The following is a 17,988-nucleotide window of genomic DNA, read 5'->3' as shown; positions in this document are numbered from 1 at the left end:
CCCACCTGTACCCATGCAGCCAGAAGAGGCTTTGGTGGGGGTGGGACACAGGCCTGGGGCCCATGCAGCCCTCGGAGGCTTTGAGGGGTGCGGTGTTCAGGCCCAGGACACACAAGGCCAGAGGAATCTTTGTTGGGGTGGTGCGCAGGCTGCCAGGACCCACCTAGTCCTTGGAGGCTTTGGGGGAGCAGTGCTCAGGCCCACTGGGACCCGTGCAGCCAGAGGAGGCCCTGGCAGAGCAGGGCTCAGACCCGGGCCCTAGCAGGCTCACTGGGGCCCAAGAGGGTAGAGGATACCCTGACTTGAGGGGTGGGCAAGCCCACTCAGGTGTGCCCACTGCCCAAGGAGGCCAGGCCAGCAGGTGGGGAAGGGCACTGCAATGGCGGCCCTGCCCTTTGCTCACCAATTAACAATGGTGCCCGACTTCTCTGGTGGCCCGGTCTTCCTCTGCCAACCTTCCCGGCTGTGAAGCCCTTCCCTCTTGCTGCCCCAGGCTGCCTCCCCACCGTCAACAGCCATCCCCTCCCCAGGTCCACCCTCCAAACCTCACTCTCCAGTACCCAGCCCTCCTCTCCACCAGGAGACACACAACTCAGGCTGAGGTGCACAGTGCTGTGACACAGACCATACACATAGGTCCCACTGTGTCTCGCCCTCTACAGACCAGCTGCCACATTCCCTTCTGATCCCGCAATCCCCTGAAGGTCCCTCTCTGTCCCCACTGATCCCCTCACCATGAATGGGGCCCTCTGAGTGTGGGAATCTCTTTTCTTCCCTAGCCCCACTTCAGGGGCACCAGTCCTGTCCCACCTCCACTTTTCTTGCCCCCCTCCTTCCCTCCCATGTCATACCCAGTTGCACAGAGATTCCTCCAGTCCCTGTGGGTGTCTGAGGTCCCCCACTAGTGCTCAGTAGGTGCTCTGCAAGAATTGCTCTGATGCATTCTTGTGTACTTGTGAGGAGATGTGAACTCCACATCCTCTTACTTGGCCATCTTGACTCCGCCCCCTCTCCAAATGGGTTGTTTTCTATATTCAAATCAGCACCAAAAGAAGGACTCAGGAAAGTTGAAGAGAATGCTTTTTAATTTAATTTTATTTATTTGTTTATTTAATTTTTTATTTTTGGCCACACAGCGCCACTTGTGGGATCTCAGTTCCCTGACCAGGGATTGAACCCGGGCCACAGCAGTGAAAACACTGAATTCTAACCACTAGACCACCAGGGAACTCCCATGCTTTTTTATTTTTAATTGTTAACTTTTATTACAAGACAACCACAACTTCAGTAAAGAAGGGATGGGGTGCAGAAAAAATGGAAGAGTGGGAGAGACATCATCAATAAATCAATGCAAACCAAGACTTAAGCTTTTTGCAAAACAGCAGAGCTTTCATTACACTTTACAATTTCTGTGTGATTTTTAAAGATAGGTACTGTCCTGTGTACTTCTGTATATATCATCTCATTCGAGAAAGAAAGTTACCATAGGTACTTTATCATTAATGTTCCATTATGTGCTTAATCTTTATTTGGAACTTGGTGTGTTTTTAGAAGGCTATTTTATTTCACAGTTCCTACTTCTACTTCTGACATCTGTTCATCAGACACTTCAGGGATGCAAATATTAAACAGCAATTGTAAATAACATGTCATCTTCTCAAACCAAAGCAACCTCAATTTAGATATATTAAAGGTTTATAAAACAGAAGTCCACTGAGAATAAAGAGACACACATAGATATAATAAATATGTGGAGACTTCACCAAAGGTATCAAAACCAAGCACAGGCTGATAGCTATTGCTACCAGTAGAAATGGCAAAAACACCTGAAAAGAGCAAATTTTTTTTAAAATTAGATACAAAAACCCATTTAAGGTACTTACATATTTACATAAACAAAATGTAAGATATAAGCTACTCATAGAAAATGGGTTAAATTATCCATGAGTTTAGAGAAACCTGGCTTACTATTTAAGATGTTGAAAATTCTTATTGTTAGGGTGTTGGCTGTAGGGAATGAACATCTAGCATTTGACTGTTCGTGAGTGAAAATAATCATGACCATTTGCCGGTAGGATAAACATCTTCTGGTCTAGAAGGCATGAGTTCTTTAAGAGGGAGTTCCTAAGGCCTAAAGGAAGTCAAAACAATTTTCCCAGAAAAATATCTCAAGGCAGTAGGAAATTCATCTCAATAACACAGAGTATCCTCAGACCCTCTGTTACTCAAGTAGATATTGACAGGTAAATATTATGGCTTTGTAGGCTCAGTATATTAAAAACAAAACAAATCAAAATAAAAACTTTGGCCAAAACAATTCTCCTTATTTTTGTGGATTTTTTTGGCTTCTGTTTTGGCCAAAAACCTTGAATCCCTATACTTGGCACTTGCTTTGTGTTAGTATTGCAAGTGTTTTGCACCAAACATTACCCTACCTAGGGAGAAAATTCAGTAGGCAGTCACTTTTACAATGTATTTAAGAGATAGATATGAATCTATACCTCCAAAGTATAACACAGCTAGTCACAAGTTATTAAACCCTTTAATTAGAGGGTCACTCATTTGGGGTTTAAATCATTAAGAAACTCCTTTTTTTTTTTTTTAACATCTTTATTGGGGTATAATTGCTTTACAATGGTATGTTAGTTTCTGCTTTATAACAAAGTGAATCAGTTAGACATATACATATGTTCCCATATGTCTTCCTTCTTGCGTATCCCTCCCTCCCACCCTCCCTATCCCACCCCTCCAGGCTGTCACAAAGCACCAAGCCAATATCCCTGTGCCATGCGGCTGCTTCCCACTAGCTATCTACCTTACGTTTGTTAGTGTGTATATGTCCATGACTCTCTCTCGCCCTGTCACAGATCACACTTCCCATTCCCCATATGCTCAAGTCCGTTCTCCAGCAGGTCTGCATCTTTATTCCTGTCTTACCCCTAGGTTCTCCATGACATTTTTTTTTCTTAAATTCCATATATATGTGTTAGCATACGGTATTTGTCTTTTTCTTTCTGACTTACTTCACTCTGTATGACAGACTCTAGGTCTATCCACCTCATCACAAATAGCTCAATTTCGTTTCTTTTTATGGCTGAGTAATATTCCATTGTATATATGTGCCACATCTTCTTTATCCATTCATCCGATGATGGGCTCTTAGGTTGTTTCCATCTCTGGGCTATTGTAAATAGAGCTGCAATGAACATTTTGGTACATGACTCTTTTTGAATTTTGGTTTTCTCAGGGTATATGCCCAGGAGTGGGATTGCTGGGTCATATGGTAGTTCTATTTGTAGATTTTTAAGGAAACTCCATACTGTTTTACATAGTGGCTGAACCAATTCACATTTCCACCAGCAGTGCAAGAGTGTTCCCTTTTCTCCACACCCTCTCCAGCATTTATAGTTTCTAGATTTTTTGATGATGGCCATTCTGACTGGTGTGAGATGATATCTCATTGTACTTTTGATTTGCATTTCTCTAATGATTAATGATGTTGAGCATTCTTTCATGTGTTTGTTGGTAATCTGTATATCTTCTTTGGAGAAATGTCTATTTAGGTCTTCTGCCCATTTTTGGATTGGGTTGTTTGTTTTTTTGTTATTGAGCTGCTTGTAAATTTTGGAGATTAATCCTTTGTCAGTTGTTTCATTTGCAAATATTTTCTCCCATTCTGAGGGTTGTCTTTTGGTCTTGTTTATGGTTTCCTTTGCTGTGCAAAAGCTTTGAAGTTTCATTAGGTCCCATTTGTTTATTTTTGTTTTTATTTCCATTACTCTAAGAGGTGGGTCAGAAAGGATCTTGCTGTGATTTATGTCATAGAGTGTTCTGCCTATGTTTTCCTCTAAGAGTTTGATAGTTTCTGGCCTTACATTTAGGTCTTTAATCCATTTTGAGCTTATTTTTTGTATGGAGTTAGGGAGTGATCTAATCTCATACTTTTACATGTACCTGTCCAGTTTTCCCAGCACCACTTATTGAAGAGGCTGTCCTTTCTCCACTGTACATTCCTGCCACCTTTATCAAAGATAAGGTGTCCATATGTGCATGGGTTTATCTCTGGGCTTTCTATCCTGTTCTATTGATCTATCTTTCTGTTTTTGTGCCAGTACCATACTGTCTTGATTACTGTAGCTTTGTAGTATAGTCTGAAGTCAGGGAGCCTGATTCCTCCAGCTCCTTTTTTCGTTCTCAAGATTGCTTTGGCTATTCGAGGTCTTTTGTGTTTCCATACAAATTGCAAATTTTTTTGTTCTAGTTCTGTGAAAAATGCCAGTGGTCGTTTGATAAGGATTGCATTGAATTTGTAGATTGCTTTGGGTAGTAGAGTCATTTTGACAATGTTGATTCTTCCAATCCAAGAGCATGGTATATCTCTCCATCTATTTGTATCATCTTTAATTTCTTTCATCAGTGTCTTATAATTTTCTGCATACAGGTCTTTTGTCTCCTTAGGTAGGTTTACTCCTAGATATTTTATTCTTTTTGTTGCAGTGGTAAATGGGAGTGTTTTCTTGATTTCACTTTCAGGTTTTTCATCATTAGTATATAGGAATGCCAGAGATTTCTGTGCATTAATTTTGTATCCTGCTACTTTACCAAATTCATTGATTAGCTCCAGTAGTTTTCTGGTAGCATCTTTAGGATTCTCTATGTATAAGTATCATGTCATCTGCAAACAGTGACAGCTTTACTTCTTCTTTTCCGATTTGGATTCCTTTTATTTCCTTTTCTTCTCTGATTTCTGTGGCTAAAACTTTCAAAACTATGTTGAATAAGAGTGGTGAGAGTGGGCAACCTTGTCTTGGTCCTGATCTTAGTGGAAATGCTTTTAGTTTTTCACCATTGAGGATGATGTTTGCTGTGGGCTAAGAAACTCCTTTTAATTGGTAAAATACCCCTGAGAAAGATAACCTATCATCTCAGAGCTTACCATCAGTTATCCAAAAACTGAGAGAGGAGAGAAGAGCATTCATGTGGGCATTAGAGACAAATTTCAAGCACTTACGCTATGGTTACCCTTGCCTTCCTTTTTGATGCAAATGAATATCAAATAATAATATAAATAATAATAACTATCAATGTGGCTCTGTATTGTTTGCATGCCTTAGCTCATTTAATACATCCCACATTTTTCGGAGGTAAGCATTATTTATTCCCATTTTAGGTCTGAAGACACTGAGGATCAGTGGTTAAAAAACAAGAAGATTCCCCTTCCCTGTGTACTCTCTGAGCATACTCTGGAGGCCACCACATAGCAATGCTCATACTATGGTTTTGGTTCATCTGACTGTCTACATAGATTATAGTCTGCCTGAATGCAGAAGCCAAGTCTTATTCCTTTCTGCACCCAGAATACCTAGCAAGGTATTCAAATCATAGTGGCTTCTCAATAATTGATCTAATTAGGGGATGGCTGGATGGAAGTAGAAGGAACTGAAAAGAAAAGATGGTTGTAAGTCAACCAAAGCTGATGATTAGAATGTTGCTTCCTCCCAGAGTTCTTTCTTATATTTTGTACTTAGTGAGAGACAAACATCCTAAAGAGACTGCCTAGATTTGAATCTTGGCTCCACTCCATGCTGTGTGACCTTGGGCAAGTGACAACTTTGATAGACCTATTTCCTTATCTGTAAAATGGGGATAACACTAGTATCCATCTTTCGTATTACTGAGAGAAATAATTTTGATAATCCAAGCAAAGCTTTTAACATGATGCTGAGCCAATCAAGCCCGTTTTTACTATTCTGATAATCAAAGCATCAGGCCACCTTTCTCCAATAGTTTCCTTATGCTGTCCAGTTTTTTCTTCTTTCCTTTTCTATGATTAAAGAGCACTCCTGTGAAACTCTTCTTCATCCAGACTGAAAGTAAGTTTAAATGTAAGTAGAATTGAAAGGATGGAACTTTTTGGTGATCAAGTTAAGCTGACGTTTCAGGACAGGAGATGTTATAACTTGTGACCCCACAGCAGCACTTGCCTCTTCTTATTTCCCACCTGCAAAATCTGACCCTGACTGTGGAAGATACTGGTATGCAGTGGTAGCTAGCTACAGGACTAAACAAGGTAATCTCTGCCGAAAAGACTTATAATGATTTGTCTGACAGTCCAGAGGACTATCCTTCTCTCTAACAAACCAAACAGAACCTGAGAGATTTTATATTGAGTAAAATCTACCCAATAAAAATAAAAATTAAAACTAAGACCAAATTATCTGTACATGCTTCACAATTTGTTAGTAATAAAAAGATCTACTTGTAGACATTCTGAATATAGTCTTCCAATACATTTACACCCATTATCTTTGATTTCACACAGAAAAAATTAGAAAACTCACTTTTACCTTATAAGGTTGAGGTAGATTGGGCTTTTGGTATCTCAGTTTTAGTATTCCTGTCATTGATAAAGCAGACCAAATAGAAACTACAATATAAAGATCGTTTATCAAATCAATTAGGTTTGTCAAGACAACCGCGATGGACACCATAATGACAAGTAGTAGCACAGACATAAATGGAGAGGAGTAAATATTAAGCATGTTAAATAACAAAGGCAGCTGGCCCTCTTGGGCTGCAATGTATATTACTCTTGATGATTCAAATACATTAATCAGAAGGTTGCTAAATAATGAGGCAGAAATACCAAAAGGAATAACCCATGTTAATGAGGGGTTAACTCTATCAGTCCATGTGAGAGCCACAGCATCTGCAGAAAAACCAGAACACACAGAAGAAAATGTATTTAAAAAGATAATGATAAAACTTTAAAAATTATTTTTTTAAAAAAGGAGGACATTTAAAAAGTCATTAAAAATTTGAATTTCATTTAATTTCACACTTTAATTCCTTATGCATGTGTCCATTTTAGCTCTGTCAAACCAGTTATTATTTTATGTGTCTTCCCCAACAGACAAGGAATTTCACTTCTTGAGGGCAAAGATCATTTACTTTCTATAAAACTACTTCATTCAGTGACAGACATAGAGTAAATTTTCAATGATACTTGTGAAATAAATTGATTTTGTTGAATGGATGATTGAGTGAGTGCTTAAACTAAAACTAGTTTACAGAGTACTGATAATTACCGTCAGAGTGAAAAAAAAGCACAGTGCAATGGTGCTGACACAGGAATGAGACTCACAAAGTTCCCATATCATGGTGCAATTTGAAATACTTAACAGAAATAAAAATAAACCATATAGATAGGGAAAATAAATTACACACAGATTAAAATACTTATGACTTCTGGGCACTAGCCTAAACTATAGACCAGGGGCTCTCAGGGGAGGTGGTTTTGCTCCTCAGGGGTCATTTGACAAAGTCTGGAGACATTTTTGGTTGTCACAACTGAGGAGGTAGGAGGTTACTGCTGTCATCTAGTGGGTAGAGGCCAAAGATGCTGCTAAATATCCTACAATGCATGGGACAAAACAACAAAAAATGATATGGTCCAAAATGTCTAGTGCTAAGATTGAGAAACCTTGGTATTGACCAATCTTTAGAGAATATTGAGATTTTTTAACTTAAAGGTGAAGAGATCTTATGAATGCTAATTCAGTATAAGTCAGTAGATATAAAAGGCATCAGTGAAAACAATTATCCACTATCTATGAATCTATCTGAATCCAATTCATATTATGTAGGATATATAAGCTAGGATAGATCATTCAGACTCAGAAAAAACAATTCTCAGTTTTTCAGTGGAAAGAGTGCAACGCGATCTTGTGTCCCTGGGGGTAGGGGTCCTCCAGGGTTATGGCAAAGTTGTTTTCCAGGAGAGCCTCCAGCATGTCAACATACTGGCTTATAACAAACAGTAAAATTTTTTCAATATGATGAAATTGAAATTTCATCAGTGGTTCCTGTTCTTTAAAGTCTATTTTTTAAAGCCCTTTCAAATAGCCTCAAGTGCTCTTTTCACTATTCTCTTTAATGCTATTCTATAATATTGGGTCTTGTTTTAAAATGTCTCCTGCCTCACTTAATATTCATTTTAAAAAAGGTATTGTTGGTTATTTCTCCTGAACAGTCATACGTCTGCACATTTTCCATTTTCAGACACATTTCAGAAATACTTCTTTTCAGTAGTGAAGCACTTGTTCTCCTTTGATTTCCCATCCTCTTCAAACCTGGTTGGTTATAATTAGAGGAAGTTCTAGTTCAGCTCTGCTGCATAATCTTTATCTTTATCTTACAATTGATATTTCTTTCTTTTTCATTCCTTCCCTTATGTTATTTATTTTCTTTAAAAAATTATATTATAAATGCTTTTGATAAAAATAAAATAAATAGCTCCAAAACACATAAAGTAAAAATGTGTCCCTTTCTTTGCCAATCCTTCATTCATACACCCCAGAAGTAACTACCGTTAACATCTTTTTTGATATACTTTCATAACTTTTCTATGCATATATAAGCATCTGTGAGAGGTATGTATATGTGTACATATATGTATTTGTGTGTGTGTGTGTATGTGTGTGCTCCTGCATGGTTAATCTTGCTTTTTTCACCTTCCAATATATCTTGATCATATTAATACATATACATCCATCTAATTATCTTTAAAAATTTTCAGTATTCCATTATATAACTGCAACTTAAATTATTTACTATTTCCATATTGGTGGATTTTTAGGTTGTTTTCAATTTTTTACTAATTAAAAATGTTCTTTAATGAACACACTTGTGCCCTCAGATGTTGGTGCACTTCTCCTCTGAGAGTAAATTCTTAGAAGTGGGACTTGTGAGTCAAAAGGTATATACTTTTTAAAATAAGCTAGGTATTACAAAATTACCCCCCAAAAATGATTGTACCAATTTACTAGTAAGTGATTTTAACATTTTCAGTTTCCTCTCAAAGTACTTAATCATGCCTGGTTGACCAGTTATCTGCAGGCTGCTTCTGGTCAAAGAAACCTTCTTAGCCTCTGCTCCCAGACAATGTACTTACTCTTTTGGATTATCTTTTCCTATGCCAATAGTCTCTAGTTTCAAGTATGACACGGAAACCTCAAGAACACCAAGTGGGAGCAACCCTTGTCAACAGTGTGTTAGCAGGGCTTTCAGGAACTTTGAAATCCTCAGACTGAAAAAGCCAGGAACCTGTACTCCTCACTATGACATTTCCACAAACCTCATTGTAGAGGGACAGGCTTCCCCTACTGTGCTGTAGAACTTACTCTATTTTTTCTTCTAAGAAAAACACACACATCCTAGATGGTCTATATCTTTTTGTAGCTTTTCATGTTTTTTAAATATACCCATTTGTTTGAAAACATTCACTCCTTAATCCTTAAAATTCCTTAATTTAGGAATCCATTTCTTTTGCTTATAATTTTTTCTCCTACTATATAAATTTTGCCGTTCATTAAAGAAAATTTGGAAAATTTAGTAAAGAATAAACAAAAATCACCCTCAATATCATTCCAACAGGTCATTATTAATTAGTTATTGATATTTTCTGTTTTATATTGTAATATAGATCCTGCCTTTGCTCTCATTATTACATTATAAACAGTCTTTTTACTTTAAGTGTTCTTCAAAAATATGATCTTTGAAAAATCTCAGGATGGTCTATTATATACATTTCTATAAATTATTTATTTATTTCAAATTTATTGGATATTTTGGTGGTCCTTAATTTTTTGCTTTCATAGGTAATGCTGTGATGATTGTCCCTGTACATACATTTTTCATGTATAGCTCTGATTATTTCCTTAATGTAAGTTCATAATACAATAAAAGGTAGATATTTGAAATCAAAAATATTATTTCAGAATTTAAACAACATCTAAGGATGATATGTCTAAAAGAATTGTATTAATTATAGTCAAAACACTTCATGTGTCTTCCATACATGCCAAAACTAGTATACTGCCCACAAAAATGCTGCAGCTGTTATGACACACCAGAAGAGATATTCATCATTTTTAACAATGAGTATGGCCAGAGCACTGGCCAAAACAGGTGCCAGCTTCAGTGAGCCATTACGGCTGAGCCAGCTGACCAACAGCCCTGACCACACCTGTACGTAGCTTCATAAATTTATTTTCTACATAATCAAAGTAGTTAATAAATCATTACTTGTTTTTGTCCAATTTAGCAATTGGTTTGTTCCCACAAATACTCAGAATCTTGACTATTTCTAGTGTACAGCTCCCTAACAGAGCTAGACCACTATGAATCAACACTGATATCATGCATATGGCAGCTTCCTACATGGCAGTAACACAAGAATTGAGGCAAAGTGTGTTAGGACTTTTATATTAAACCTCCCTTAGATTTATTTCCAGTGCCCCAAAGATTTACCAAAACAGTAATAGCTACTCAAAAGACATTAGTCCCAAAAGTACTGGCTGATAACTCAACGTTTAATGCTGATTTGAGGAAATTGCTGGTCTTTCATATTTCCTGTTCCTCATTTCTTTCCAAATTTCCTTTTATTCCTTGAATCTGTTACTCATTTTTAAATGTATGTTTATTTCCTTAAGGTTTTCCTATTCTTTCATTTTTTATTCTACAACTAGGGCCCTAAAATAGTTATCTTTTTGTCAGATTTCCAATATGTTCAGGGCCCTTTGCCACTATAAATTTTAGAGTTATTTATGGTAAATAACAACATTATATTACATATTAAGCATATTAACTATGTATATCAGTTGACCATTAGCATCTATTCTTTTAACTGCTAATGTCCTACATTTCAAGTTTATCATTCTTTATGTCACCTAGAAGAACATTTGGAAAATTCATGTTGTGAAATTTTTAGTAGATATAATATACATATTATATATATTATAAGCACTGATTACACAGTGTCACTCTGGTGAGAAGAGATCATGAAAGGAATACTAACATTTTGAACCCAGTCTGCACCATATGCCATCATTATATATACTTTTCCATATTATCAGAAAACACATTACCATGTTTTAATGTGAAACTCATTTCTAAGCCAAATCATGCTCTTTGGCCCCTCTGTTATTTTCAAAAATTACAAGTTGACTCTCTATAAAATAATGAAAAGCAAACAGCAGTCTCAACTGGTAAAATGATACTTACATATGCTAAAAGGACCAGAACTGTCCTTATTATTATTTATTGCCTTAGTTATTTACATACAAACCTGAAGAGAGAATTTCCTTGGGTGTCAGAACAGTCAGGTAGGAAATGTTAACCAGTAAATAAACAATAGTCACCAGAGGGAATGCAATAAATATGCATTTTAGAATTGTCTTCCTGGGTTTCTTCAGCTCCCCTATAACACGCAAAAGAGCAAAATCACAACTGGTAAAACTTATGCCTTAAATTAACCTTTAAAATTGCTCCATGTATCAAGTGTTGGGCTGGACTCTTCCTATCCGCCCCAGCCACCACCACCGCCACACGCGCATGCACGCACACAGTAGGAACTGCTACACACACCCCTCCCTTCACAGCTTGGTGCTAAATGAAAAAAAAAGGGGGTTAATGTCTTCCTTTCCCCCATAGATGGTAAAATTTCTGAAGAAATGCACAAGAATGAAAGTAAAAGCTTAGCCCATAAGACCCTGTAGGTTCGGAGTCTACCTGTGTCTTCAGTCTCCTTTGTTAGGTACTAGGTAATGAGTTTGAGTAGTGGGAATACAGTGGTGAGCAAAAACAAACATGAAGCTCAACATTAAGAAGAGGACCTATGATTAATTCAATAATCACCTAAAGAAAAGTTAAAATAGTGACTGTGGTAAGCGTCCATGTGAAAAGGGAGAAAGGGCTGTGAGAATACAGTATATGACAAGTTGATGATCCCCTTTGCTATCCGTGTTACAGGCACACTGGTCTTCTTTCAGTTTCTCAAAAGTGTCGTGCTCCTCGTTGCCCCTCAGCCCATTCTCTCACGTGGAATGTTCTTTCCTTTTCTAGTTGACTAGTTGACACTTACCCTTCCTTCAGCAATCATAACCTCTTCTGGGAAAATAGGAGCTAAAAATCTCCTAGACTAACAAAGCTGTCCTATTATACATTCTCATAGGATTTGTGAAAAGAGTAAAAGAGTCCGTCATAAATACTCTCTCCCTGTAGTCTCTTTACCTTCCCTTTATGCCAATATCGAGTGCAGAAAAGACGTGATTTAGCATCATATATAATGATTTTCCAGGATAGTCTTATTCTCAAATATTGTCCCATTTGTGACACCATTTTCCCCAGTCTCACTGTTCTCTGAGAATTATCCCTGACATAAAGAATTGAACATTATAGCTATGTGTATACAATGTGACTCCGTGCCCTGGTAATAGGTAATAGGACCAAGCACAGACCTCTGACTCACTGGAAACCAATCATTGCCAGTACACGAGAAGATTTCTTGCAAGAATTTGAACCATATGTCAACAAAACTGAGAGAATCAGGAAAAAAGCACGTAATGGCAGCACAAAAATCCAGCTAATAACTCTAGTTTTTAAGTTCTAGAGCTTCCCTAATTCCTGTTGCTCCTGAAGACTGGTTGCTCAGGTCTCCCTTGAAATACAGCATTATTCTTGCAGCAAGTTCCCCTTTGCTAGTTTAAGCTAATGTGTGTGGGTTTCTGTTACTTAAAGCTAAATCCCTCTGACTAATAAATGTTTGTCCTTTGACAAATGTCAGATTCCTTCCATCTGCATCTGCCCAAAGGTTGAATGTAATGCCCATGGCATACACAAATATGAGCTGATTAAGTACTTGATGAGTAAAGAATTAGAAAACTCTCATTTAAATGCTGCCTGAACCACTTAACTATTTATGAGCTTCTGGACAATTTATTGACTGTCAAGGTTTCAATTTCCTTACCTATATATTGGGGAAATGGAAAATACAGAGACAATAAAATTCCAATCAAATGCCTAGCACTTAATAAGTTATTAATGACTATGGTTATTAGTTAAAGCTTTTGGGCAAGCAGAAGGGCTACTTTTTAGGATTACCTGTACTTTCCTCTGGGCCTTTTGCTCTTTCTCATTATGTATTAGATTGTTACAGAGAGGATAGGAATATAATACAATATAATATACAATATAATAGCTAGACAGGTAGTGAATATCCTTGGCTTTGAACTTAAAAGATGGCTGTTCCTATGGTAGGCAAAGTCAGCTGCCTACAAATTACTATTTTACTGGTAAAAGTGTTACTTAGATGTTAGTTATACTTAAAATTTATTAAGTGAATTAACAATCCCAGCATACACTGAAATTCCTTCAGCTTTTGTTTACTGCTAGCTGGTTTTCAAGAATTCTGTAATAATTGATAGGTTAGCAAATTTTGTTAATCTGTCTTCAGCAAAGTCATCTAGCAATGAAACATCTTTGGCAATGGAACAAAATGAAATTGGCACAGATAGACACCAAAGATATCTCCTCTATCCTTAAAAGAGAGAGAGACAAAATGAGAGAGAGAGAAAAAGAAATTTTTTCTCATTATGCTAGCCTCTCAAATTGCAGTGACCCATTTACTCATAAAAGACTAATCTCTTATAGCTTTCTTTTCTCAATACTTCACTTTTAAATTCAAAGCCAAATTTCCTCTCATGCTCAAAATTCACCAATGACCTCTTAAAATTTTTTCTGATCAGTTCTCACACTCTTCAATTTCTGAAGCATTTCACCATGTTGATTTCACTCCCTTTTGGAAACATGGTGATTTTCTTTCATAATTCTCTAAACTTCCTCTGGCTTCTTCAGCAGATCCTCTTTCTCCACATACTGCCTAAAAGTTGGCATTCTCCAGTCATCTGTCTCCAGTCCTATGCCATCTTGTTCTCCTCTCTCTAGGTGCTTGGCTTAGCAATCGTATCTATCATAAAGCCCATCAGGTGGAAAGCATTTTTGCAGTCACCCAAGATTGTGTGCCATGTCTTATACACACCTGCACACTTCTAGTCTCCACAGCTTCACTCAGATTTTTCTACTGCTAGAACTTTTTGGATTCAATGAAAATCGCTACCTTTTCCACTTGATGACACAGCAAAAGGTGATTTTACCTTCCACTGAATTTCCATAGTAATTGTATTTTTCCCTTGTAGCCACTTATTAAATACTATCATGCCATTATTTGCTCATAAGGCACAGAATTATAGTGATTTTAAGTGATAATGCCCATTTTTCAAATGAAGGAGAAAAAAAAAAATAAGTCCAGAGAGTTAAAGATACTTGCCAAGCTAGTAAGTGGCAGAAGTCAGGCCAAAATCTAGGTATTGCCAGTTCTACTAGACTATAAGCCTCTTTGGGGTAAAGAATACATCTTACTCATCTTCAGGCCCTAATACAGGACTTTAAAAATAGTCAGTGTTTAAAAAAATATCTGCTGATCGAGTGATTTAATGAATGATGGACACATCAGTCACTACAGGGGGTACTAAGATTAAAGGAAAAATTTGTTCAGTAGTAGAGCGTCTGCTTCATGTTTAAATGTCAAAGAAAAAAACTGATAAAATGGTTGACTTTGAGAAACATGAAATAAGTGTGCAAGTTTCCTGAGGAGGTGAGAGGGAAAGGATACAGGTAGAGTTCAAGGGAAGAGACTGACTTTGAAAGTGAAGAGAAAACTTTTGTCCTGATGTTGAAAGGAAGAGTATTAAGTCCAGCCTTAGAGCAATCAAGGATATCTATGATTCTATTCTTTTTAAAACTACTTAAGAGCCTGAGTGTGTCGCACCCACCCACCCATAACACAAACATAGCCTGCATTGGATTATTCTTGGATTCACCGTTTCATGGAAAGGGAGTATTTCCACAGCCCAAGAATTCATCCATTAATAGAATGAAAACTAGTTTGACATGGAGGTCCCATATCTGTGGTCCCGGAATAGAAAGCTGAAAAAGAGAAGTTATTCAAGAAAATAAATACTTTGGAATAACTGTGGGAAAAATTAAGAGTAGGTGATAAGTGCAGAGCTGGCATATCTTGATCTGATTTAGAAAATAATAAGGAAGAAAAAACAGATTGAATCATTTATTTTAAATGAAACACAAAATATAATAAAAGATGTGCATTTCACAGGGTGTGCAATAAGTCATGGCTTGAGATTGTTTTTCTCAAGGTATTGTTGGTTACCTGCTATATACATAGAGTATCCTCCACCTGAATATGAAAAATATCCTTGGAAGACAGCTTCTGTAAACTGGGAGGCTTCTGGAAACTCAGCACCGAAGGAGTTCTAGATTCTGCTTCCTCCCTCTCACCAGCAACACTCCTCCACTCAGGGAAATAAGGCCAAGTATGGCCATTTTCAACACGGTGCTGGATATCTGAAGCCAAGTCACCTCTTTCACACCACGAAAATTCAGGATTCCCACAATCCACAATATGGCCAGGGCCAGACATTTCTTTGGCAGCTTTGGAGCACAGCAGCTGGGAGAAAAGGGCTGGATGCTGTACCCAGTGAGGAGCAGAGACTGACTGGCAGCTAGCCCTGGCCCCAGAAACAAGGTTATCCAGAGGTTCAGGAAAGAGATCAAGTTGCCAAAACATTTCTTCAGACAATAGTAGTGAACTCCACAGCATGGGAAGGTTATACCTCTCTCTACGGAGCAGAGAGAGGTCATAATGGGCAATAAGGCACAACCAGCCCAGATGCACAGGGAGAGCCCCACGTTCATGCACGAGTACTTCAATACCCCTTTGGGGGCCACAAAAATGCCTGCTCCAATTAAATTAACATAATTATATTAATTAAAAAACTTGTGCCCCAGGAATATCCAGATACGCTCTTGAGCTGTATCTTCCTCTCTGCATCCATTGTAATTGAAGAATTTTTAAATTTTATTTATATAAATTATAATTTCTGAATTTTCTTGCCTATGTTGCTGGAAAGGATGTTCATGGATTCTCTGAAATAAAAGAGTGCTGCCCTTTTTTTTTACACCGTTGTTAAATATAGCCTATGTTCAATCATTGACAAAATATATGTGATGCATCCAAGTAAAATAATGTAAGATTACTTGGAAGGGTTTAAGTTTGACTTGTTTTTTAAATTATTATCAAAATAATACATTCAGATGGAAATAAAGGATTTCAATAAGACAGGGTATTACAGCAAAAAGCAGGGGTTGGGCTTCCCTGGTGGCGCAGTGGTTGAGAGTTCGCCTGCCGATGCAGGGGACACGGGTTCATGCCCCGGTCCGGGAAGATCCCAAATGCCGCGGAGCGGCTGGGCGCGTGAGCCATGGCCGCTGAGCCTGCGCGTCCGGAGCCTGTGCTCCGCAACGGGAGAGGCCACGACAGTGAGAGGCCCGCGTACCGTAAAAAAAAAAAAAAAAACAGTGGTTTCCTGCTCTACTTCACTCCTTCCCAAACACATTCCCAGTTCTTTTCTCTGGAAACAACCATTTAAAAGTATATATGGTTTTGGTTCCTTTTGGTGGTTGCTTCCACAACTCTAAACAGTATGAAAATACTTTTATTCTTAAATATCTCTACTTAAGAAAGTGTCCGTTGACTTCCTCCCATGAACACTGAGGAATTAGCTCAGTTACTATCCTCTCACTTACTCTACTCCCTCTTCCTCCCATTTTTTACCATCAAGCTTTCAAGAAACCAAGTATTTGCCTTTAATCAAGTTCATGGAAACCAATTAACAAGGTGAGGGAGTGAAAGACCCTGCAACATAAGCCTGTCCCCTAAACAGCCATCATTCTGGCTTCCTGGGTCACATGCAGAAAGATGTGGACAGGAAGTAGAGGATGAGGCCTGACCCCCATGGACAGAAGGAAAGAGGATCCTGATCATCTGAGCAAGGTCTGAGCCTTAATAGCTCTTATATATGTTGACTCTACAATGCAAAGTGTTGTCCTGAGTATCTCTAAAGCCTCATAAGCTTGGAGCACACCCCCTGCCTTGGAAGTAAATTATTTCCAAATTATCCTTTAAGAGTAAATGAAAATGAAGTTGTTTATGTTTTTGCTTTGGTTGTGGGTAAACTGGCTATTTTCTGGCAGATTGCATCTGATCCACCAGAAAGTCCAGTAATAATACTGTACAGATCTCAAAAAACATTAGCGGGTTCACTACGCAAATGAAAGCATGCCTCCTGTCCTATCCCAGAGAGAAGGACCTAGGAGTGAGGGAAGAAGACCAGAAAGCTCACCTTAAAATAGAAATACAGTATGTGAAATAAGCCACACACAGAAAGACAAGTATTGCACGATTTCACTTATATGAGATACCTAAAATAGTCAAATTCATAAAGTCAAAGACTGGAATGGTGGTTACCAGGGACTGAGTCCAGGGGGGAATGAGTAGTTGTTAATCAACAGTCATAAAATTTCAGCTCTGAGTAAGCTCTAGAGATGTACAGCATTATAACTACAGTCAACAATAACGTACACTGGAAATTTAAGAGGATAGATCCCATGTTAGGTACTTATCACAATAAAATATTTTAAAAGAGGGTAAAATATAATTTAACTCATGGAAGAAAAGAAACAAAGTAGAAGCAGGGGGCAGAGTTAGCCAATGTCATGTCAATCAATCTCCCACCTACCTACTTTCAGGAGAGACAGTGAGTGAATCCACGACCCATGCCTTGGATTTCACAGCAGGAAGATAAGAATAGAGAAAGAACTATGGCTCCCAAATAGCAGTGTGGTAGCTTTGTAGTGTATGAACTACACATTTGGTTATGCTAAACTACATTTCCCAAATTTCTCAGTTAGAACGGACCATAAGGAAGATTCTTGTGTGAGATTTAGAAAGCAGAAGCGAAGCAGCAGTCACTTTGATATTTCATACTGACAAGGAACCCCTCCTTGACCAAACTTAGCCAGGCTCCTTTGAGCCTTCATCCATGGTCTGTTCAGCACAGTTTAGCAAGAATACCCACACCCTTGCTATCTAATCAAGTTCCTCTTAATCCTTCTCCATTCACTGACTCCCTCACTCTGGCCATGGCTACAAATTCCCAGGTGTCTTTGCTGTATCTGGTGTCAAGTTCATTTCTAGATTGAAGTCCCTTTCCCCTATGGCAGTAGCTCGAA

At 38.0% G+C, this 17,988-nt stretch overlaps 1 protein-coding gene across 1 annotated transcript; it reads right to left on the bottom strand.

The window, feature by feature from the left end:
* Positions 1 to 1,560: 1,560 nt before the first annotated feature.
* On the bottom strand, positions 1,561 to 15,752 carry SLC7A13 (solute carrier family 7 member 13). The gene is given in 7 exon segments (XM_029222635.1): positions 1,561 to 1,682; positions 1,685 to 1,826; positions 6,348 to 6,709; positions 11,129 to 11,260; positions 15,068 to 15,171; positions 15,173 to 15,681; positions 15,684 to 15,752. Coding segments are annotated over 7 exon segments (1,440 nt in total).
* Between the last annotated feature and the right edge of the window lie 2,236 nt (positions 15,753 to 17,988).

The sequence above is a fragment of the Monodon monoceros genome, unplaced genomic scaffold (genome assembly GCF_005190385.1).
Source record: "Monodon monoceros isolate NGI ecotype Baffin Bay Population unplaced genomic scaffold, NGI_Narwhal_1 Super_Scaffold_14, whole genome shotgun sequence".
In the NCBI taxonomy this organism is placed as follows: Eukaryota; Metazoa; Chordata; class Mammalia; order Artiodactyla; family Monodontidae; genus Monodon; species Monodon monoceros.
The sequence above is the reverse complement of the archived record's forward strand: the minus strand, read 5'-3'. Positions and strand labels throughout refer to the sequence as shown.